The sequence below is a fragment of the Lampris incognitus genome, chromosome 8 (assembly GCF_029633865.1).
Source record: "Lampris incognitus isolate fLamInc1 chromosome 8, fLamInc1.hap2, whole genome shotgun sequence".
Taxonomy (NCBI): Eukaryota; Metazoa; Chordata; class Actinopteri; order Lampriformes; family Lampridae; genus Lampris; species Lampris incognitus.
The window spans coordinates 51316100-51339262 of record NC_079218.1 but is presented as its reverse complement, the minus strand read 5'-3'; the positions used below and the strand labels follow the sequence as shown (position 1 = coordinate 51339262).

The 23163-nt window shown below is 48.0% G+C and overlaps 1 protein-coding gene across 3 annotated transcripts in view; it reads left to right on the top strand.

Annotated features, from left to right (window-relative positions):
• Window positions 1-978: 978 nt before the first annotated feature.
• The window catches only part of ubash3ba (ubiquitin associated and SH3 domain containing Ba), a 50055-nt gene continuing 27870 nt past the window's right edge, over window positions 979-23163 (top strand). For 2 of the 3 annotated variants that reach the window (XM_056285281.1, XM_056285279.1), the window contains exon 1: window positions 981-2157. In XM_056285281.1, the coding sequence (XP_056141256.1) occupies window positions 2030-2157 (128 nt within the window). In that variant the 5' untranslated portion in view covers window positions 981-2029. Of the gene's footprint in view, window positions 2158-23163 lie in introns of all 3 variants that reach the window. The other variant, XM_056285280.1, reaches the window with a different exon arrangement.

The window sequence follows — 23163 nt, the reverse complement described above, 5'->3', positions numbered from 1 at the left end:
ATATGTGGCACATGCGGCATTGCTATGGCTTGGTTCTGGCCCAGATCTGGCAAACAGGAGCGGACCACCCAAGTGCCATCATGCCATTCGGGTGTAGGACAGGTCAGGGCCACAGCAATTTTGCCATCTGGGGATAATTCAGGAGCCGATGTGTTAACAAGGCCAGAGTGAAAGATGTACATAACTGATATATATGTGACCACACTGTATTATTCTCACCCCATATTGCCATTAGACAAAACCAATTGCAGAATAAAAACTCCCTTCATTAGACCAGACTTTTAAGCATCCTCCACTCTAGGAGCACACCAGCCACCTTCTCCTGATGTCCTCACAGTGCAGGCAGGCTATGGTGTCATACATCAGCACCACCAGCTGGGTGTCACAAAGCCCTGGAGAAAAGTACGGAGCGCTCATATACAACACTCACAGAGACTGACAATTTATAGAATCAGTGTGATGTGTAGCCAGAGCCAACACTAACAGTGAAGACTTCAGACTTAGTTCACAATGACTGAAGTAAGACTGAAGGTCACAGTGACTGAAGTAAGACTGAAGGTCACAGTGACTGAACTAAGACCGAAGTTCACAATGACTGAAGTAAGACCGAAGTTCACAGTGACTGAACTAAGACTGAAGTTCACAGTGACTGAACTAAGACTGAAGGTCACAGTGACTGCTGTACATATGATTCATTCTGGGGAAACACCACCATAGTTTTGGCTAATATATGAATCCTAACCCTTCTCATAAATGTGCTAACTGGAAAATAAAAGTAACATTCTTTAAATAAACCCTGTTATTGTGAAATAATAAAAAAAGAAATGTCACAATGTTGTGATAATGATGAAATATAATGACTTGAGCATTACTTCATAATTAAATTGCCCCAGTTTACTGACATATTTGTGTGTTGCTGTGTTTAGTCATATAATTATGCAATACATGGAATTATCAATCATTGACTCAGTTGTTGTTCAATATCTTGCATGCAGCAGCTGGAAACGCGCGGTAATCGGTCATCATCGCCTGGTCCTTATCTGTAACCTCGACAAGCCACCGGTCTCCTCACTCTTAACGTCTTCAGGTGAGGCGCCTTCATCTCTTCCGGTGTCCATTTAAACATGTAAGTGCAAACAGATGTGTTCCTTTGTGCGGTGTTGGAGGAGGCCAAAAGTGCCTCCGCGTTATTCTTCACCTCCTTTTCCTCACCTCCTCCCCTCCTTCGCTGCGCACCTCTGCCACATCCGTGGTTACTATGGTAACCGACGAAGGCACGGGGCAAACGTCTATGTAGAGACGGCGCGCGCGCCAGCGTTAACGCCCACTTCACAAACAGGAAGTTTGAAATTTTTTTCTTCTCGCTTTCTTTTCTTTTTCTTTTCTTTTTTTACATTTGCATCATCTATCGTGATTCATCCACCACATGTTGGTTCACTCTGCCGAACCAAATACGCTCAATTTGTTACATCTGACCAGTATCGCTGCGTAGCGGGGATAAGGCTTTCCTGCTTCCCCGACACAGACTGAATATCAAACCGACTCGTTAAACGGGATACTGCCCCTTTAAGGAAAAGGGGCGGGGCGTCCGGAAAGGCAACCTTTTACAGGCCGAGCCGTCCTTCACTCAACACCCATTCATAAATAAGAACTTGTGAGCGAAGGAAGTACAGTTACATCTGATAACTCGGGCAGCGCACCGGATGCGAGGGGTCAGTACGAGCCAGACGTGATCGTCGCGGTCGGAAAATGTAGATCATGGCGATGGGCGAACGATCGAAAGTGACTTCCGATGGCTCTCCCCACTTTCATGGCTCGGGCTTCACACGCGAGCCGTCAGGAAACGGTCTGTTTTCGGGGTGTTTGGCAAAAGAAGAAAAAATGTCCATTCCCTCATAGGTCTTGGCGTTCTTCCGCTTAACGCGAGCGACCCCGCGTTGCAAACCGCTTTGTGTATCTGCGTATCTGTTGTTTCGCCGAAAGCACGACAGACCGGAGAGGGGCTGAAACACCAATGGGAGAGTGAAGAATGGCAGCTAAAGAGGATCTCTACGCGAAAGTCACCCCGCGGAGACAGCGTCAGAACCGGGCGGGCACCCTCAAACATGGATCCGCTCTGGACGTTCTGCTGTCCATGGGCTTTCCCAAGACCAGGGCGTGAGTATGAGGCTGCACCCACGTCTGAAGGGAATCGGCTACACACCTCCCGCACACCGCTTTCATGCCCAACGAGGGGGGGGGGGGAATTGGCGCACACTGTCAAAGTTTGGCTGCTCTGCCTTTACCAGTTCGCTGTACGTCCCAAGTAGTAAAAGTCCTATATTATGGCTTTGGGATCGTGCGGCGGATTTAACGCCGGAAGTTAAATGCAGGGAAATCGGTTGATTTTGCTGTTGTGTTTTCTTGAATCTCGTCCGGGTCAGAAGTTGGTGTCGCTTAGTGAGCTTCAGTTGCTGTGCAGCCGTGACTACACGTTAGGTCACTGAGGGTGGATTATCATTTTGTGGGGCGTTTGTGCAGCATCAGCTGCATAACGAATCGTTCTTAAAGTTTTCAAAATGCACTAAAAAAATACTCTGTTTACGGGTCGTTTAATGGGCCGGTACCCCCCCCCCTCATGCAAAAGACGAAACCTGATCAAGACACGCGTGCACTTCTCATGCATAGTGTAATCACCCAACTAAGAGAAAACTGTTAGTGGGCATGAGTCATGCAATGCTGGGCTGTGCTCCCTGAACTATGGAACTAACAATGACAATGTTGGCTATTATTTTAGGTTACATTTCAAAGGTTTTTTTTGCATACATTTACTATTTTTAGTGACCACACTTAGCCTGCTTAATGAGTTGTCAATGAACATTTTTAGATAAAATATTTGTTATATTGGATACTTTAGTCTAAAACCCTTTATAGCACATTTTTCAATATAGATGCCCTCACTTGCATTCAAACCCTTAACCTTAGTACTGGTAGTGCCACATTCAACCCATTGAGCAGTATGGAGCTATAGGGTTATTAACCTAATTGGTGATAAAATTATTTTTTTTTAAAATAGCACTGTATGACAGAGCAAAGTAAAGAGGAATTTACTCGGGACACGCCGATTTCTCATCTAGTAACAGAGAATGACCATGCAAAGATACGTATGTCCCATCTTAAAATAACACACAACTCTCCCAGACAGTACTGATGGATGTTCAGTTTCAATGTTTTTCAATCTGGGTTTGGCAGTTATTTAGCCAAATGTGCAGTTTTAATTGATGGCCTTAAATACTTGCGGTGTATCAAAGACACAGCACCAAAGTGACTCAGCTACCATCAGTCCAATAAAACCCATTTGTAAAAGTCTATTTGTCATCATCCCCACCAGAAATGTTTTATGGGGCTTACAAGTGGGCTTAAGCGATTGGACGAATATATCGGCAATCGATGATTGACTGAGTCCAGTTGGCAGTTGTTCTTTTTTTTGTGTGCAATTTTTGTCCTTTTATTTTGCTAATTTAATGGTCTGCCTCCTCGAGAATTCAACTCAGTAAATGACCCATAAAGCGCAATTCAAGACGTGCACGAATAGGGGGCGCCCTGGTGGGTCGCCTGGTAGAGTGATACCACATAAGGCTCCTTACGGCAGCGGCCTGGATTCAAATCCGGCCCGGGCCCTTTGCTGCATGTCATCCCCTGTCTCTCTCCCCTGCCTTTCCTGTCTCTCTCGACTATCCCTATCTAATAATAAAAAAAGGTGGAAAATGCCAAAAAACCCTTAAAAAACATGCACGAGTAGGAACTGGCAGTTGGAGTTGGGCCATATGCACATTCTTGTTGCATTGATTTCCAATGAGTCTGTTAGATGGGACGGTTGGTCTAAGCCACTCCCCTAGCGTTGTGTGTGAATGGTACACCCCAGCAGGAAATAGGGATTGATTTTTTTTTTGATTTTGATATACTTTAATGATCCCTGTAGGGAAATTACACTCTGCATTTAACCCATCCTAGCTGTGTCGCTAGGAGCAGTGGGCAGCTGCTGTGAAGTGCCCGAGGACCACCTCCAGTTCATTTTACCATGCCTCAGTCAAGGGCACAGACAGGAGTATTAACCCTAACATGCATGTCTTTTTGATGGTGGGGGAAACCGGAGCACCTGGAGAAAACCCACCGCAGACACAGGGAGAACATGCAAAATCCACACAGAGGACAACCTGGGATAACCCCCAAGGTTGAACAATCCCGGGGTTAAACTCAGAACCTTCTTGCTGTGAGGCGACAGCGCCAACCACTGCACGACCATGCCACCCAATTAAATTAATTGGGGTTAATTAATTAATTGGATTGGGGTGTTACATTATATTATTATTCTTTCAGCATCATCAGCTATGATGATGCTTAACAAGTGTTAAGCATATTTTGGGTTTTCGGTAATAAAATAGACACTGGTTTACCATTGCCTTCGGCCCGCAGTACAGGAGACCAGATACTAGAGTTTCTAGTGTGCTTCCTGTTGTCCTGAAGCTACCGTTGGCCAGATGGTTTAGCTCGTCCACCAGCTACAGGTACTACACTACTGCTGCCCAGTGTGGAGCAGGTCTATTTAAAGGTGACCTTCAAATGCCTTGTCACAGTGCCGTTTTAAGGCCTGTGCAGCTTTTTATAGGTCCACCAGTGCCACCCAATGGCCCACTGCGCCCTGGTAGCAACCGCCACTGTTGGTCTGCGACTGCTTAGGTCAGGTCAGGTAGGCCTGCTTATTTCGCAGCTGTCCCCCATATTTGAGGGAGCATTCCACTATCCGTCACCCGTGGACGCACTCCATAGCAGTACAGCTCTGCCGGAAGACATTATATTCATTCAACTATAATAAAACAGTCATGCATTGTACATGCGCTGTGGTCTCCATTGTGATTATTTATACAAACACGGCGTCAGAAGTGGAAGAAACCCGAATGTAAATATGTGCAAGGTTGACGTGCTTCACAGCGGCGTCAGTGACGTTGCCAGTGAGAGGAGAAAAAGGAAAATAATAGGGAAGGAAATACCATGCTAGCAGCGGGCTAACTAGACTGACAACAATAGCATGATCATGGCGTCAAGTATCTCGCCGCCTGAGGAGATGAAAATGACCGACAATCTCACAAGTAACTGGGACAATTTTAGAGCGGCATTTGAAGACTTTGAGTTTGAAGACACTGGCATTGGGGTTGAAGGACAGACCAGCTGAGGTACAGGCAGTAACTTGCCGAGAGTGATGGGCAGGGAATGCCATCATATATACAAACACATCTTGGACATTACAGTGGAGCAGGAGAAAGACACAGAAGTGACTCTCAATGCATTGGAGAGATGTTTCAAGCCAGTGTGGAATGTCATATTTGAGCGATACATCTTTGGAAACTGCAAGCAAAATGAAGGTGAGCTTATTGATGAACTCATATGAGACTAAGGGAAAAGGCTGCTTCCTGTGAGCATGGAGAACTAAAAGCGGAACTGATAAGGGATACAGTGGTGCTTGGTGTTAGTGATGAGAGTGTGTGGAGTCACTTGCTTATAGAGAAGGACCTCAATCTGACATCAGCCATAGAAATATGCCAGGCTGCGGAGATGACAGAGATAAGGATAAAAGTGATGACACAGGACAGGTCGCTGGAGAGTTTGCATTCAACAGACGGACGTCGGCAGCGAGCTGCACCCAGGCACGGACACCTAGAAAAGCATCGGAGTCAGATGCAAGGTCCAAGCAATAGCAATACATGCAAATATAGTGGCAATATGCACAGGCACAGTGGGGGTGAGGCGAGTGTGGGTCTCAAAAAACGGACCCGTGCAGGACTCTAGCAGCCAGTGACCCATGGATTGCCATCTATAGTGGAGAAACACACCCACAGAGGGCATGCATAGTAGTCCAGCACAAAGACTAATTGCTTGGAGAAAGAAGACTCCTCTCCCAGTCTCTGAAACACTCTTGGAGCCAATGGCGAAAATTGCCGCCATTGTGGAACAGCAAATCATTTTGCTAAAGTGTGCATGAAGAGGAGCCGAGGATGTGGACGGGACCAACACAGAGGCCCACATCTACTCAGCTGAGAGCATAGGAGCAGTTCAAGGACAAGGAAAAAATGGTTTGCCAACATCCATCCATCCATTATCTGAACCGCTTATCCTGCTCTCAGGGTCGCGGGGATGCTGGAGCCTATTCCAGCAGTCATTGGGCGGCAGGTGGGGAGACACCCTGCTCAGAGATGTCAGTTAGATTTAGGCGCAACCTGTAATGTGATGAGTCTAAAAGATAAGAGGAGACTGGCACCTGCAGTGAAGCGGTTACCGAACCAAACCAGGGTGGTACTGCACTCAGGTGAAACAATGTGCTCTATTGGAATATTCAGCTCAAAGTGTGTTCTGAGGGGCAAAACAAACAAACTGGACTTTGAGATAGTGAGAAGCAATCAGAAACCCCTGTTGTCAGGCTCCACCAGCAAGCACCTAGGGTTAATGCATCTCACCATCCCTGAGGAGCTCCTTAAGGTAGAGCATACCAGCACAGAGCAACTAACCAAGCAGCAGCTTGTCAATACCTATGATGATGTCTTTAATGGCCCAATTGAATCACTCCCAGAGAAAGTTCATTTTGAGCTAGACCGTAAAGTGGCCCCAGTGCAGGCTTCTCCACGTAATGTTCCGGTGGCACTTAGAAATGCCGTTAAGGCCCAGCTGGACAAACATGAGAGAGAGGGTCACTTAGCCCCAGTGTCAGAGCCCATGGAGTGGATTAATTACATGGTGAGTCAGACAGATAGAAAAACTGAGGATCTGCATTGAGCTCAAGGCACTCAATCAAGCTTTGAGGAGGTCTTGTTATATAATCCCAACCCTTGAGGATGTGCTATATAAACTGCCCAAGGCTCGCATCTTCACTCTTGTTGATGCACGTGATGCCTTCCTGCAATGTAAACAAGATGAGGACAACAGTTACATGACCACGTTCTGGACACCTTGGGGCAGGAAGCGCTGGTTGAAGCTGCCATGTGGTGTATCTGTGGCTCCTGAAATATACCAGTGAAAACAGCATGAACTACTGGCAGGGCTCAGTGGTGTGGAACCCATCACAGATGACATACTAACAGTTGGCTGTGGGGAGACATATGAGGACACCATACAGGATCATGACACAAAGATGATAGCACTCATGGAGAGGTGCGGAGAGGTCAAACTGAGATTGAGTCTAAAGAAGCTACAGTTCAAAGTCAAAAGATGTCAAGTTTCATGGATGCATTCTGTCGGCAGAGGGACTCGGGACAGACCCAGAAAAATCAGGGCAATCCAGGAAATGTCCCACCCCACAGATGCCAAGGCAGTGCAACGGTTCATAGGGTTTGTGACCTACTTCGCGTAGTTCATGCCACGCCTTTCTGAGGTATGTGAGCCACAATGGAGACTACTAGACAAGGCCATGACATGGCACTGGCTACCCAAGCACAAAGCAGAAGTTGAGGAAATCAAGCAACTGGTCATAGCAGCCCCGATCCTGAGGTATTATGATGTGACCAAGCCAGTAACTATACAGAGTGATGCGAGTCAGAAAGGACTTGGCTGTTTTCTACTACAGGAAGGTCAGCCCGTTGTGTTTTCATCCTGAGCATTAACACCAACAGAACAAAATTATGCATAGATCGAAAAGGAATGCTTGAGCATTGTGTTCGCATGCCAATGCTTTCACTGTTATCTTTATGGGAGAGGGGAGATCACAGCAGAAACAGGCCACAAGCCACTTGTCTCTATCTTTAACAAGCCCCTCCTCAGCGCACCCGAGTGGCTCCAGAGCATGCTGCTCACACTTTAAGGTAGCGTACAAGGCAGTCCCGGACATGGACATTAGCAACAAATTGAGCAGAGCCACAGCACCATCAAAGAAAACAGACTCAGCATACACACGTCATGCAGTTTGCAACTCACAGAGGGCACAAGTGGACACTGAACAGATAAATCAAGCTGATTACCTAAATGTCACCAGCCAGTGCCTGATTCAGATCAGGAAGCATACTGAGGGAGATGAAAACCTTCAGATACTGAAAGCGGTAGTGCTACGGGAGTGGCCGGACCATCGAGAGGAAACTCCTCTAGCAATCAGAGAATACTGGTCAATCCGGGACGAGATCAGTGCACAAGATGGAGTGCTTTTCAAAAGTCAACGAGTGGTCATTCCAAAACCACTGCATGCAGAAATGCTGAGACGCATCCATGCCAGACATGTAGGAGGTGAGGCATGCTACAGACAGGCCAGAGACACACTGTACTGGCCCAACATGCAAGGTGAAATCAAGGTCTATGTGAGCCAGTGCTCAGCATGCAATGAATACTCACACAAACAACAGCGAGAAACAATGATGTCACATGCACTCCCCACACGGCCATGGCATCCTTAGCATGGACCTGTTCAGACAAGCAGGCACAGTCCAGCACAAAGACTAATTGCTTAGAGAAAGAAGACTTCTCTCCCAGTCTCTGAAACACTCTTGGAGCCAAGCGTTATCACACGAGTCCCTGAAAAGGTGAGGGTTAAACACCAAATAGCCAAATTCTGGTACACCAAGTTGGCCAGAGATCTGCCCGAGCTGTCTATCAGCCAAGACATCAGAATGAAGCCTCTACCTGGAGACAGGACAGGCAGGTGGAGGAAAGGAGTGTGCCTTCAACAGGTGGGTCCCAGGTCATACCTGGTGGATGTAGAGGGGACACATTACCGGGGCAACTGGGTGGACCTGAGACCAGTAGAGAGGAAGGCTCTCAGACACCACCCTGAGCAGCACAGTAGTCTGGCCCAAACCACAACGGGCAAGGATAAGGACAGTGACACTGTGGACAGTGACACAAGCGACCAAGAACTCATCCTGGCCAGGCATACTGATCTGCCCCAAGCACAGCGCACTATAAGACAGCTAGTGGCAGGTTAATGAAAGCGCCGAACAGACTGAATCTATAGAAAGGACTGGATTCTAGGTTATGGGTTTTGTTAACGTTAGAAAAGTTGAAAGGGGGGGAAGAAGTTCTGAATCTGAAAAATGTGGTTTATTGAGTGAGACTTAAACTCGGTATATAGGTGGTTACTCTTACATTGGAGGTACTCAGGAAACCAGTCATGTAAGGGTTATGGTTAACTGCTCCAAAGTAACGGGGAGTGCAGAAGAGAGGTGAAGAAGAGAGTGCAGGCAGGGTGGAGTGGGTAAAGAAGAGTGTCTGGAGGGATTTTTGACAGAGGGGTACCAGCAAGAGTTAAAGGGAAGGTTTACAAGATGGTTGTGAGACCAGCTATATGTTATATAGTTTAGAGACAGTGGCACTGACAAAGACAGGAGGTGGAGCTGGAGCTGGAGGTGGCAGAGTTGAAGATTTTCATTGGGAGTGACGAAGAAGGACAGGATTAGGAACGATTATATTAGAGGGACAGCTCAGGTTGGACGGTTTGGAGACAAAGCAAGAGAGACGAGACTGAGATGGTTTGGACGTGTGGAGGAGAGATGCTCGGTATATTGGGAGAAGGATGCTGAATATGGAGCTGCCAGGGAAGAGGAAAAGAGGAAGGCCAAAGAGGAGGTTTATGGATGTGGTGAGGGAGGACTGGTGTGACAGAGTAAGATGCAGAGGACAGTTAGAGATGGAAAAAGATGATCCGCTGTGGCGACCCCTAACGGGAGCATCGGAAAGAAGTAGTAGTAGTAGTAGTGGTAGTAGTAGTGGTAGTAGTGGTAGTAGTAGTAAAGGGAGATGTTAGATGGGACTGTTGGCCTAAGCCCCTTCCCGAGCATTGTGTGTGAATGGTACACCCCAGCAGGAAATGGGGATTGGGTCTTTCACAACACAGGGCAGTGACTCCGCTGACTAAATGACAATTAAGCCATCTTTAGTGGCTGCTGTCCGATTGATTGGTGCTGAAAACCAACGTAAATCATATTTAAGAACTAGACCGGAAACTGCATGCGCAGTTGCGCGCCCTGATTATTTAATAGCACAGTAATATTATTTACCTGTTTGTTCATGTGGAGGCTGCAAGTGGAGGTGTCTTTCATCTGACACCATTGCATTTTTTTCCCCCAAATCGTGTTGAACAGCTGTTCAGCCCGTCTTTACAGCTTATTGCTTAGCAAAGATCTCTTGGTGATCTGTTTTGTTTAATTGAAGAAGAGTAGCCTATAGGCTGTAATCTGTCAGTAAAATTAGATTTTCACATTAATGCTCGTGCAAATTGGCAGTGTTAGAATCCTTTGCCGGCACTACTCCGTTGCAAAGACGGCAAATTACTTCATTTAGGTTCTTCAGCTTGCCAACAGTTGCAGTGGCGCAGTGGTTAGTGCGGTCACCTCACAGCAGGAAGGTCCTGGATTCGAGCCCCGGGTAGTCCAACCTTGGGGGTCGTCCCGGGTCGTCCTCTGTGTGGAGTTTGCATGTTCTCCCCGTGTCTGCATGGGTTTCCTCTGGGTCCAAAGACATGTAGGTCAGGTGAATAGGCCGTACTAAATTGTCCCTAGGTGTGAATGTTTGTGTGTGTGGGCTCTGTGATGGCCTGGAAGCCTGTCCAGGGTGTCTCCCCGCCTGCCGCCCAATGACTGCTGGGATAGGCTCCAGCATCCCCACGACCCTGAGAGCAGGATAAGCGGTTTGAGTAATGCAATAATCCCAAATTGGTGATTTTGTATTGTTTTTCGCAACGAGCTCTTCCATGATTGCATTCGCTGGAAATTGGCAACTGCCAATTGTTGGGCTGATGATGGCCGACAGGAAATTTTTTGAGATATCGCCCAACCCTACTTACAAGGCTTGTTTCTAGGCCTCTTCGCTCTCTACATACGTATTCTTTGCTGCATTACCTGTAGTCATATTTCTTCCCATTTCTATGCCAGTAATGCCATTATTGTATCTGCCCCATTCACTTCCAGATCCCAGCAGTCTTGCTACCCTAAACCACCTTGCAGATTTCAGGTGCAGTGTCCCAGCATTGCACCATTTAACAAAACCAAATCTGGAATGGTTTTAAGTGAAGCTGATGAGCTACTATGTTGTTTGAACCAGTGTTTGTTGCCAGACCTCCTCATTGTCTCGGGTTTTTCTTTTTGTTGGCTCCCAGTTTGACCCAATCACAGTGTGGAGAAAAAAACTGTACTGCAAATGCCCTAAATTTGTCACACCCTGACAGGAAAACCCTAACAAGTTGTTGGGAAAACAACATTGGCCAAGTGAAGAAGAAATACTAGACTTGGTCCATTTTGGAATCCCACAAATGTGATTCATATAGTCTGTCTGTAAAGCTTGTTGACGCTGAATTACAGTGTTTACCGTTAATTAGGCCTGTGTCTGAAAAATGGGTGGCACTGTGGTGCAGTGGTTAGCGCAGTCACCTCACATCAAGAAGGTCCTGGGTTCGAGCCCCAGGGTTGTCCAACCTTGGGGCTCATCCTAGGTCATCCTGTGTGGAGTTTGCATGTTCTCCCCGTGTCTGTGTGGGTTTCCTCCGGGTGCTCTGGTTTCCTCCCACAGTCCAAAGACATGTAGGTCAGGTGAGTCGGCCGTACTAAATTGTCCCGAGGTGTGAATGTGTGTGTCGGCCCTGCGGTGGCCTGGCAGCCTGTCTGGGGCGTCTCCCTGCCTGCCGCCCAATGACTGCTGGGATAGGCTCCAGCATCCCGTGACCCCAAGCGGCTTGAATAATGGATGGATGTCTGAAAAAACCTAGTAAAAAGGCAGTGCAGTCTTCATTCTTCCATCCATCCATTATCCAAACTGCTTATCCTGCTCTCAGGGTCGTGGGATGCTGGAGCCTATCCCAGCAGTCGTTGGGCAGCAGGCGGGGAGACACCCTGTACAGGCCACCAGTCCATCACAGGGCCCACACACATATTCACACACAGCTAGGGACAATTTAGTATGGCCGATTCACCTGACCTTCATGTCTTTGGACTTTGGGAGGAAACTGGAGCCCCCAGAGGAAACCCACACAGACACGGGGAGAACATGCAAACTCCACACAGAGGACGACCTGCCACTGTGCCGCCCAGTCTTCATTCTTACAACTCAGAAATATCTCTAAAATCAAGCATTTCATTTCTTTTTGGATAAATCTTGACAAGGTTTTCCACATTTATTATCTGTTCTGACTTTGAATACTGCAAGTCCATCTCTTCTAGTTTCAGTTTTAGCAGGTTTCAGTTTGTGCTTCACTGCACACAAATAGTATATCAGTATTGGTTTGTCTTTACATTTGTGACTGAGTTTAGATTTTTTTAGATTTTAGATTTTTTTTTTCATTTGAATGGATGGTTTTAAACCAAGGTCAGGTTATAAACCCGACAGCAGTAGGGTCAGTTTGCCTTGTAGACATATTCATATTCAGAGATGAAAATATGCTGTCCAGTTCTCGCTGCGAGCAACTCCACATTCATTCCACAGGAAAAATGTGGTTTGTTTAGGTTTGCAAGCTTGGTTATTTGTGATATTCTAATGAACTTCTGTTTATTTAAAGCCACACTAACAGGACAAAGGGAACTGTGTATTATTCATTGTTGGGACTGAGAACCCCCCCCAAACAATTCTCTACATGAATATTTAATGAAACGGCAAACAGAAAGCTGAGATTGGAGATGAGACATGCTATTGTACTCCTCAGCACAGGAATCTGTCCCACTTAAGCAGAAGCCCAGTTTGTCACTAGAAACAGGGACAGTGATGCTCGGTGCTCATTGCAAATATTCAACACCACACACAGAGCAGCATAACGTCAAGATGAATTGTGCCCCACTAGTGAAAAAAAAAATTTTGTTTTCCCTTTTTTTAAAGGATTTATTCTAGTATGTTAGTCAAATCAAACAGGCACAAATGATGCTATCAGCAACTCCCTCTATGGGACTGTTTGGTGCTGGTCTCTTTGTATTGTTGGAAATGCTGCATCAATTTGTATGCCACACTTATGCAGTTTTCATCACCTTGCTTGTTAGAAAATGCTCATAACACAGAAAGGACCTTCTCTCTCTTAAACGTTTATTTTGGAAGGAAGGGACAATGTACATTAATCACCGCTTCTGGTGTGGGAAGATGGCTGCGCGAATTCTCATTTGCAGCGGCTTCACCCAGTGCCGGTGTCGGAAGATGGCGGCGTGAGTTCACATCTGCGGCGGCCTCACCCAGTACCGTCCATGCAGTGTCTTTGTCCACATTTGCGTCTAAGTTTTGTCTTCGTTTGATGGCTGGGAGAACGGGGCAGGCTAAGCTAACTGCTAGCCCATGCAGACCGGCATTTCCAATAATACCGAGGGCGGTCTGGCGACGGCCTCACCCGGCGTTGACTGTGGTGTTTTTGATGTTGTCGTGAGGCGTGCGGGGAGGTGCGTCGAGGGTGTCTGGCTGGGAGAGCTGGTGCTGTATCAGCTGGGAGAGCTTGGTCTGCTTTGTCTGGTGGGCTCGGGGACTACAGCTCTGCCTGGAGCTGCGCCTGATGAGGAAACGCCGATGGCGGTCTGACAGGATGCGGAAGCGGGGCGGGCTAAGCTAACTGCTAGCCCATGCGGACCAGCAGTTCCATCAGTCATCCTGGCAGTGATTTTTTTTTTTGTTTAGTTTGGATATGTGTGTTCTTTTCGTTTTTGGATGTGTTTTTGTCTTTGTGTTGCAATGCTGTGGGCTGGGGGAAATGGCATTTCATTTCATTTCATGTACGCAGGGTGCATAGAAGGAAATGATGGCAACACTTTCTATGAAGCTTGCATCTATAACATCCTATAAGCATCTATAGTGCCCTATAAACATCTATAACACACTATAAGCATCTATTGCATCTATAATGCCCATACTTTCCTATAATGTGTATTGCAATGACTAATGGCTATGGATGAAGACTGAAATAGCACTGAAGTCTCATTATGCATTTCTACAAAACTTCAGCAAAACAAGTTGGCTATGATGCATTATGACATTTGACAGATAAACAGGCTAATGATGACATATTTATAATGCATAAATCCGTTTTAAATTGACAATGTATCATAAAGGTGGTTATGAGGTGTTGTGAGGGCATATACATGGTTATAATGAATCTTAGAATGACTTATAGCTACACTTATAGGACGTTATAGATGCTTATAGGGCATTATAGATGCAGGCTTCATAGAAAGTGTTACCGAAATGACAAAGTGTTCCTGATTCTTAATCAACATTTGAAACAAATGTAAATTTATCCAAGTAAATGTAAATGTATTCTGGTGAATGAGGTGTAGGCTACGTCTGGTCCGTCAATCAACACTCACATCACTAAACGATCAGCTTTAAACACTGGTTTTCCCTGCTGTCTCCTGCAGCTTACTGTGTACTGGGGTGGAAGAGGATGCAGGAATAATTGGTACACCATTTATCTGTCATAGCTTTGGGGGACAAGGGCTTCATTGTGTATGAGAGTTGCCTGAACCAGAAAGGGAGTATTAGTCACAAACATACTCGAACACAAACAGCCTTTCAGTTTTTTTGTGGGAGGAATTTTTGCTGAATCATTCAGGAACTGACTAGTGTAGCTAGATATAAGTGACTCAGGGTACACTCTGCAAGAGCAAGACATCCTGGTCGTCTGTTTGAGACTCATCCGAGGTGGGCTGGAAATTAATCCATCTTAGAAAATACCAGACAGAGGAAGTCTGGAGTTTTGATAGGACTTACCTCCATTTTCTACTGCTCATTCTCAAGTAGATCATCCCTGTTGTTTTGTTTGGTCAATAATGGACACTCTGATAGGTTGGGTCACAGCCCAGAGAAAAAGGCCAGGTCAAAAGATGATCAGTCTTGTGCGTCTAGGTAGCATAGCAGTCTATTCCGTTGCCTACCAACATGGGGCTCGCCGGTTAGAATCCCCATGTTACCTCCAGCTTGGTCGGGCATTCCTACAGACACCATTGGCCGTGTCTGCGGGTGGGAAGCCGGATGTGGGTATGTGTCCTGGTCGCTGCACTAGCGCCTCCTCTGGTCGGTCGGAGCACCTGTTCAGGGGGGAGGAGGAACTGGGGGGAATAGCTTGATCCGCCCACGCGCTATGTCCCCCTGGTGAAACTCCTCACTGTCAGGTGAAAAGAAGTGGCTGGTGACTCCACGTGTATCGGAGAAGGCATGTGGTAGTCTGCAGCCCTCCCTGGATCGGCAGAGGGGGTGGAGCAGCGACTGGTCCAGCTTGGAAAATAGTGTAATTGGCCAATTGGGGAGAAAAGGGGAGGGAATCCCCCCCCTCCACAAAAAGATGATCAGTCTTTACACACCACTATTATACAAATTTAAAAGCAGTCCTCTCCAGAATTTAACATTAAAAGATTGTGCTACTATGGTTTTGTGGCTTTCTTAACTCGCTGTAAACCAATAAAGTAGGATTTTGCTCAATTGGTTACAAACGCCTGAACCCTCTTGCTGCTAGCTCCTAGCCCCTGTGATCCCAGTCCAATCTGACCCCAGTCCAATCTGATCCCCTAACATGTCCATGCCACCTGGACCCTTTGCCTACCCCAATCGTACCAGCAGACAGAATTTTACCCCTGTTCCTTCTCCAAATGGGTTATTACCCGGTCCAACTCCTTTTGACCATCTGAGCTGCCCCCTGTCTCTTCTCCAGCTTTGCAACTCGCTCTTCACCTTTTTCTGGTCAGTGTGTATCATGGATTGATTCTGTCATAACACAGCACCAATAACTCCTTAACTCTTCCCTATTTGGGCATCTGGGTAGCTTAGCGATCTACTCCACTGCCTACCAACACGTGGCTTGGCGGTCTGAATCCCTGTGTTACCCCCCGCTTGGTCGGGCGTCCCTACAGACACAATTGGCCGTGCCTGCGGGTGGAAAGCCGGATGTGGGTATGTGTCCTGGTTGCTGCACTAGCGCCTCCTCTGGTCGGTCGGGGCACCTGTCCGGCGGGGGAATAGCGTGATCCTCCCACGCGCTATGTCCCCCTGGTGAAGCTCCTTACTGTCAGGTGAAAAAAAGCAGCTGGCGACTTCACATGTAACTCACCCAGTCCCCCCTCCCCTCTGGCTTTCTTCCCGTCATTGATGGGGCACCATCAGTGGTGATTCCAGTCTATTAATTCCAGGGTAGACCCGCACTCTCAGCTGCATTGCACAGCACCTGAAATATATCTTTGGCTGTAGTCTTTCCCTGCGTTGGATCTACATAAAGTTAGCACTTTTTCAGTTCTGTAAACTCAAAACGGTCACTGATACCCCTTGCAAATATATGAGCCGAGCATTGTCATTTACTTTCATCAAGTGCCAAAGAATAGTGCTTGAAATCATTTGCTTTAGTGCACAACTGTCTGTAAATGTCGCCTGACAACTTGCTGGTCCGTTCTGCCATTGTATTTGGACTGAGACTGATGTTTCCGAATAAACATGTCTTGTCCAGGCAAACGATATACGCTACCTGCAGCATGCAGTGTCTCAGAAGCCGTCCCTCTGTGCTGCTGCCTCGCCTCCCACTTCAACAGCTGCATCACAGTCTTGTTTGGCTTTGTGAAAAAAGTTCTGCTGACAGGACAGATGTTTTTGAAAGTGTGCTGCCTTCCTCTGCCTCTCCTCGCCTCTGAACTGGTCGTCCTCCTCTGCATGTTTAGTGGTGTAATGTCAGGACAGCAACTTCTTGCTTGCTGATTAGACAGGTCACGGGCACGTTAAATTCAGCGAAGAAGTAGTCGCATATCCATTTCTCTTGGAACTGGCGGTGCTCCTGGTCAACTTTTCTTTTGGCTTTTGAAAGTCACTTTTTTACACAACATCTGCAAGTAGATTCTACAAGTACACAAGTTATTCACCTCACTGGTCTGTGGGTTCAGTGTTGTGGCTGATCGGTGTGTATTTGTAGGCAGAAGTTGGGAATTCTCTCAGTTGACTTGAATAGGGGCGGCACAGTGGCGCAGTGCTTAGCGTGGTTGCCTCGAAGCAGGAAGGTCCCTGGTTCGAGCCCCAGGGTAGTCCAACCTTGGGGGTCGTCCCGGGTAAAGAGCGAGAGAGAGAGAGAGAGAGAGAGAGAGAGAGAGAGAGAGAGAGAGAGCTGCAAAACTGACAGGCTACATCATCTGCAACTGGCCTCACAACTAATCTTTTTTTTGGGGGGGATTTTCCCCCCGTTTTCTCCCCAATTGTACCTGGCCAGTCACCCCACTCTCTGAGCCGTCCCGGTCGCTGCTCCACCCCCTCTGCTGATCCGGGGGAGGGCTGCAGACTACCACATGCCTCCTCCGATACATGTGGAGGGGGATGTAGCGCGTGGGGCGATCACGCTAATACCCCCCAGTTCCCCCTCCCCCTCAAACAGGCGCCACGACAGACCAGAGGAGGCGCTAGTGCAGCAACCAGGACACATACCCACATCCAGCTTCCCACCCACAGACACGGCCGGTTGTGTCTGTAGGGACGCCAGACCAAGCCGGCGGTAACACGGGGATTTGAACAGCCGATCCCCGTGTTGGTAGGCAACGGAATAGACCACCACGCCACCCGGACGCCGCCTCACAGTTAATCTTAACTGAGTACTTAGAAACAGAAACGTTTACAAAAAAAAAACCCCCACCAAAGTAGTACAGAAAATTGATCTATTAATAAATCTAAAACATTTGCAAGGGGCTGCACAAAACTGCCTCGCAGGCAGGATGTGGCCCGCGGGCCGGTAGTTTGAGACCCCTGCTTGTCAGATGTGGTGGAACTCACAGTTGTCTTTAATACCTAATGGGTTTTTTTCATGTTTCTTCAACAAAGACATTCTGTAGAGCTGTGCAAATGTTTCAGATTTAAACAGTGCACATGCTGAAATTGTGGAAGATGTTCTTTCATGTACGTTCATTCCTTAACCCCTTCCCTACCCTACCCCGGATAAACAATCCCCCCCCCCCGTCATCTATCTGAACCACCACACTGCCCTCCTCTAATGGGATCAACAACAGACCACAAAAGACACTTTATTTTCAGAGGCTTAAATAAGAAGCACATTCTCTCTCTCGCTCTCTTGCTTTCTGCACACTCACCCACCCACACACACACACACACCCACCCACACACACACACACACACACACACACACACACACACACACACACACACACACACACACACACACACACACACACACACACACACTATTGCCCCCAAGAACAAATTATCTGATGTTGTATCCCTGTCCATAGAGGCCAGAAGGAAGTGGCCCATTTCAGGAAGTGCTTTGTGACCTTTAGTGCTGCCAGAACAGGATACGGAGACATGAGGAGGTACTGGGACATGAGGGAGTACTGCGACACGAGGGGGTACTGAGACATGAGGCAGTACTGAGACATGAAGAGGTACTGAGACGTGAGGGAGTACTGCGACACGAGGGGGTACTGAGACACGAGGCGGTACTGAGACATGAAGAGGTACTGAGAAATGAGGGAGTACTGTGACACGAGGGGGTACTGAAACACGAGGGGGTACTGAGACATGAGGAGGTACTGAGACATGAAGAGGTACTGAGACGTGAGGGAGTACTGTGACACGAGGGGGTACTGAGACATGAGGAGGTACTGAGACGTGAGGAGGTACTGTGACACAAGGGGGTACTGCGACACGAGTCGGTACTGAGATGTGAGGGGGTACTGAGACACGGGGGGGTACTCACAAATGAGGGGGTACTGAGACGAGGAGGTACTGAGACATGAGGAGGTACTGAGACATGAGGGGGTACTTAGACATGAGGAGGTACTGAGACATGAGGGGGTACTGAGACATGGGGGGATACTGAGACACGAGGAGGTACTGAGACATGAGGAGGTACTGAGACATGAGCGGGTACTGAGACATGAGGAGGTACTGAGACATGAGGGGGTACTGAGACATGAGGAGGTACTGAGACATGAGGAGGTACTGAAACACGAGGGGGTACTGAGACGTGAGGGGGTACTGAGACATGAGAAGGTACTGAGACATGAGGGGCTACGGAGACGTGAGGAGGTACTAAGACATGGGGGGGGGTAGTGAGACATGAGGAGGTACTGAGACATGAGAAGGTACTGAGACATGGGGGGATACTGAGACACGAGGAGGTACTGAGACATGAGGAGGTACTGAGACATGAGGAGGTACTGAGACATGAGCGGGTACTGAGACATGAGGAGGTACTGAGACACGAGGAGGTACTGAGACATGAGGGGGTACTGAGACACGAGGAGGTACTGAAACACGAGGGGGTACTGAGACGTGAGGGGGTACTGAGACATGAGAAGGTACTGAGACATGAGGGGCTACGGAGACGTGAGGAGGTACTAAGACATGGGGGGGTAGTGAGACATGAGGAGGTACTGAGACATGAGAAGGTACTGAGACATGAGAAGGTACTGAGACATGAGGGGCTACGGAGACGTGAGGAGGTACTAAGACATGAGGTACTGAGACACGAGGGGGTACTGAGACACGAGGAGGTACTGAGACATGAGGAGGTACTGAAACACGAGGGGGTACTGAGACATGAGGAGGTACTGAGACATGAGGAGGTACTGAGACACGAGAAGGTACTGAGACATGAGGAGGTACTGAGACATGAGAAGGTACAGAGACACGAGGAGGGCTTTGTGAAGTCGGAGGTTCATTGCAGTGTCGTTCACATAAGAAACCCGTTTATCCTGCAGGTCGAGTTGATGTGTGTTTATACTGAAAGGAGCAGCAGTTACACATGTGAGTGATTATAAGATCAGCTCGTGTTCAAATAACTACTTTTTTTCTCCTCACTCCTTTTATTAACACTACTCAAAGCCCTTTTCGACCAAAGGTAGTTCTGGTTCAGGCACCGGTTCCGTTCAGGATTCGGAGAACCTTGGTGTTGTGTGGCGAACGGGCCCGTGTTCCGACCAGTTTTTAGCGGAACCGTTGTACGTCATCAACGGGGGACTCTGTGCATCGCACACCGGGTGTGAACACTAGCTACACCCCACTGAAACCCACTAGCTGGCAATACTATGGCATCATATTATTACGTCGTCCAGCTCCACTTTTGGACGACTCTTTCTTTATCGTCTCGGTAGTCCTTCTTAAGCTTTTTTTAACTTGTTGGTAATTTGTTCTTGGTTCGAGTGAACACGTTCTTGGCCATCTCTTCTACTAATTCGCCAAACAGCTTCTCTTTCTCGTGCTACTGTCTAGTTTCTCCTGAAACTCAGGAGATCCCCGGATGACAACCCAACTGAGTTTCCTCCGCTGACCACTGAGCACCCTTGTTATCTGCCCATTCCGCCGTTATCTACCAGATAATAGGCAGATAATCCTCTCTTCCCATTGATGTCGTCACGGTTCACGCTGAAAAACCTGCTATTTTTTGGTGCCGGTTCGGAACTAACTTTTCGGGTTCGCGACCAGTTTATTTTTGGTCGAAATGCTCTGAACCGTTCAAAAAAGGGTTTGCGAACCGGCACCGAACCCGTTCCCTGTTGGTGGAAAAGGGCTATCAGATATGTGTTTCCCCGCAAGAAGCTTTCAAGTTGTGCGCTGGTGATGTGAGATGTTCAACACATTGCAGGGTAAATAAAACTATCAGAGGTTCAAGGATCTTCAGATGGGAATGATGGAGAAGTCCCAGTTGGCTCAGTGAAGCTGAGGGGTCGCTTTCCAATTCAAGCCAACAGTCTACTGGCTTTTCCATGAATATCGCATGCATATCACAAATCTTGTTTGTGATATTGATGGACAGGATGTCAAGGTGCAGCCAAGGTGAGGAATCTCTGTTTTGGGAGCCTCAGAATTGCATCTCTGCTCTTTGCAGATGATGCGGTTTTGTTGGCTTCATCAGAACGAGACCTCCAGTGCGCGCTGGGGCGGTTTGCAGCTGAGTGTGAAATGGCCGGGATGAGAGTCAGCACCTCCAAGTCTGAGGCCTTGGTTCTCTACTGGAAAATGGTGGATTGCTCCCTCCGGGTCGGGGATGAGTTGTTGCCTCAAGTGAAGGAGTTCAAGTATCTTGGGGTCTTGTTCACAAGTGAGGGTATGATGGAGCGAGAGATTGACAGGTGGATTGGTGCAGCATCAGCAGTAATGCGGACGTTGTACCGGACTGTTGTGGTGAAGAGGGAGCTGAGCCGGAAGGCAAAGCTCTCAATTTACCAGTCAATCTTCGTTCCAACCCTCACCTATGGTCATGAGCGTTGGGTAGTGACTGAAAGGGTGAGATCACGGATACCAGCGGCTGAAATGAGTTTCCTCCGTAGGGTGTCTGGGCTCAGCCTTAGAGATAGGGTGAGGAACTTGGCCATCCGGAGGGAGCTCGGAGTAGAGCCGCTGCTCCTTCGCGTCGAAAGGAGCCAGTTGAGGTGGGTCGGGCATCTGATTAGGATGCCTCCTGGGCGCCTTCTTTTGGAGGTTTACCGGGCACAGCCAACTGGGAGGAGACCCCGGGGTAGACCCAGAACTCGCTGGAGGGACTACATGTCCAATCTTGCCTGGGAACGCCTTGGGATCCCCCAGGAGGAGCTGGAGGGCGTTGCTGGGGAGAGGGATGCCCGGAGTGCCCTACTTAGCTTGCTGCCACTGCGACCCGACCCCGGAGAAGCGGCTGAAGATGAATGAATGAATCTACTGACTTATGTCCCGTAAGTTTTAAGAACGTGTGTGTGTGTGAGTGTGAGAAGGGCTTTCACATTGTATAACAGCTGGGGTTTGGGGCATCCAGGTAGCGTAGCAGTCTATTCCTTTGCCTACTAACACAGGGATCACCAGTTCGAATCCCCTTATTACCTCCGGCTTGGTCGGGTGTCCCTACAGACACAATTGGCCGTGTCTGTGGGTGGGAAGGCGGATGTGGGTATGTGTCCTGGTCGCTGCACTAGCGCCTCCTCTGGTCGGTCAGGGCGCCTGTTCGGGGGGAGGGGGAACTGGGAGGAATAGCGGGATCCTCCCATGTGCTACGTCCCCCTGGTGAAACTCCTCACTGTCAGGTGAAAAGAAGTGGCTGGCGACTCCACATGTATTGGAGGAGGCATGTGGTAGTCTGCAGCGCTCCCCGGATTGGCAGAGGGGGTGGAGCAGCGACTTGGACGCCTCGGAAGAGTGGGGTAATTGGCCGGGTACAACTGGGGAGAAAAAGGGGGGGGGGGGAATCCAAAACAAACAAAAAAAGAGAGAGAAAAAGGAATAAAAGCTGGGTTTTGTCAGATTTGTATGGAATATGGAGAATGTAAATTTGTCTTTATGCTCCATAATCCAGGTCAGGAAATCACAGAAAGGTGAATCAGTTCATCTGGACACAACCTTTATTGAGAGAAACGTTTCATCATCATCTAAGTGACCTCTTCAGTCTCACCTGACTGCAGGTACCCTCCCTTATGCACAATACAGTGTCACAATGACTGAAACCAACGATCGGTTTCATATGCAAATAGGGTGTGACCATTACGTAGAGTTAGAGTGGCCATGTGTACTATTCACACAGGACTGGGGAATGGTCCAAACACAGCATTGTAAGATGGCATTGTTGATGAAGCAGTGGAGGTAGTTTGTATGAAACTACAAAACGACCCCACCCTTAGCAATAGGATCACCCTTAACACTGACCAAGTGTGTCTGCTCCTGAAACTGTGTCTTCCGTTCACGTAGTTCACATACAGGGGGCAGTACTATAGGCAGAAGCATGGGTGTGCTATGGGTTCCCTAGTTTCACCTGTAGTGGCCAACTTGTACATGGAGGAAGTGGAAAAGAGGGCTCTGACGTCCTATCCAGGCACACCACCTAGCCACTAGTTCAGATTTGTGGACGACACCTGGGTTAAAGTTAAATCTCAGGATGTAGCACATTTCACCAACCACATTAACTCTGTGTACAACCACATCAAGTTCACCAGGGAGGATGTGAAACATGACATGTTAGTCTTCTTACACTGTTAAATTACAATTGGTGATGGGGGACATTTGATTGTTGATGTTTACCGTAAACCAACACATACTGATCAGTACTTAAGGTTTGACTCTCATCATCCACTGGAGCACAAACTAGGAGTTATCAGGACCACCGAGCTGACAACGTCCCCACCGACACAGCGGCCGGGGAAGTGGAGAAACCCCACATTAAACAGGCCCTGGTGTTTGTCAAAGCCAGAAAGATGCCCAAACAGTGCACCAGCTGATCGAAGTGAGAAGGACAACAGCTGTCTAAGCGTA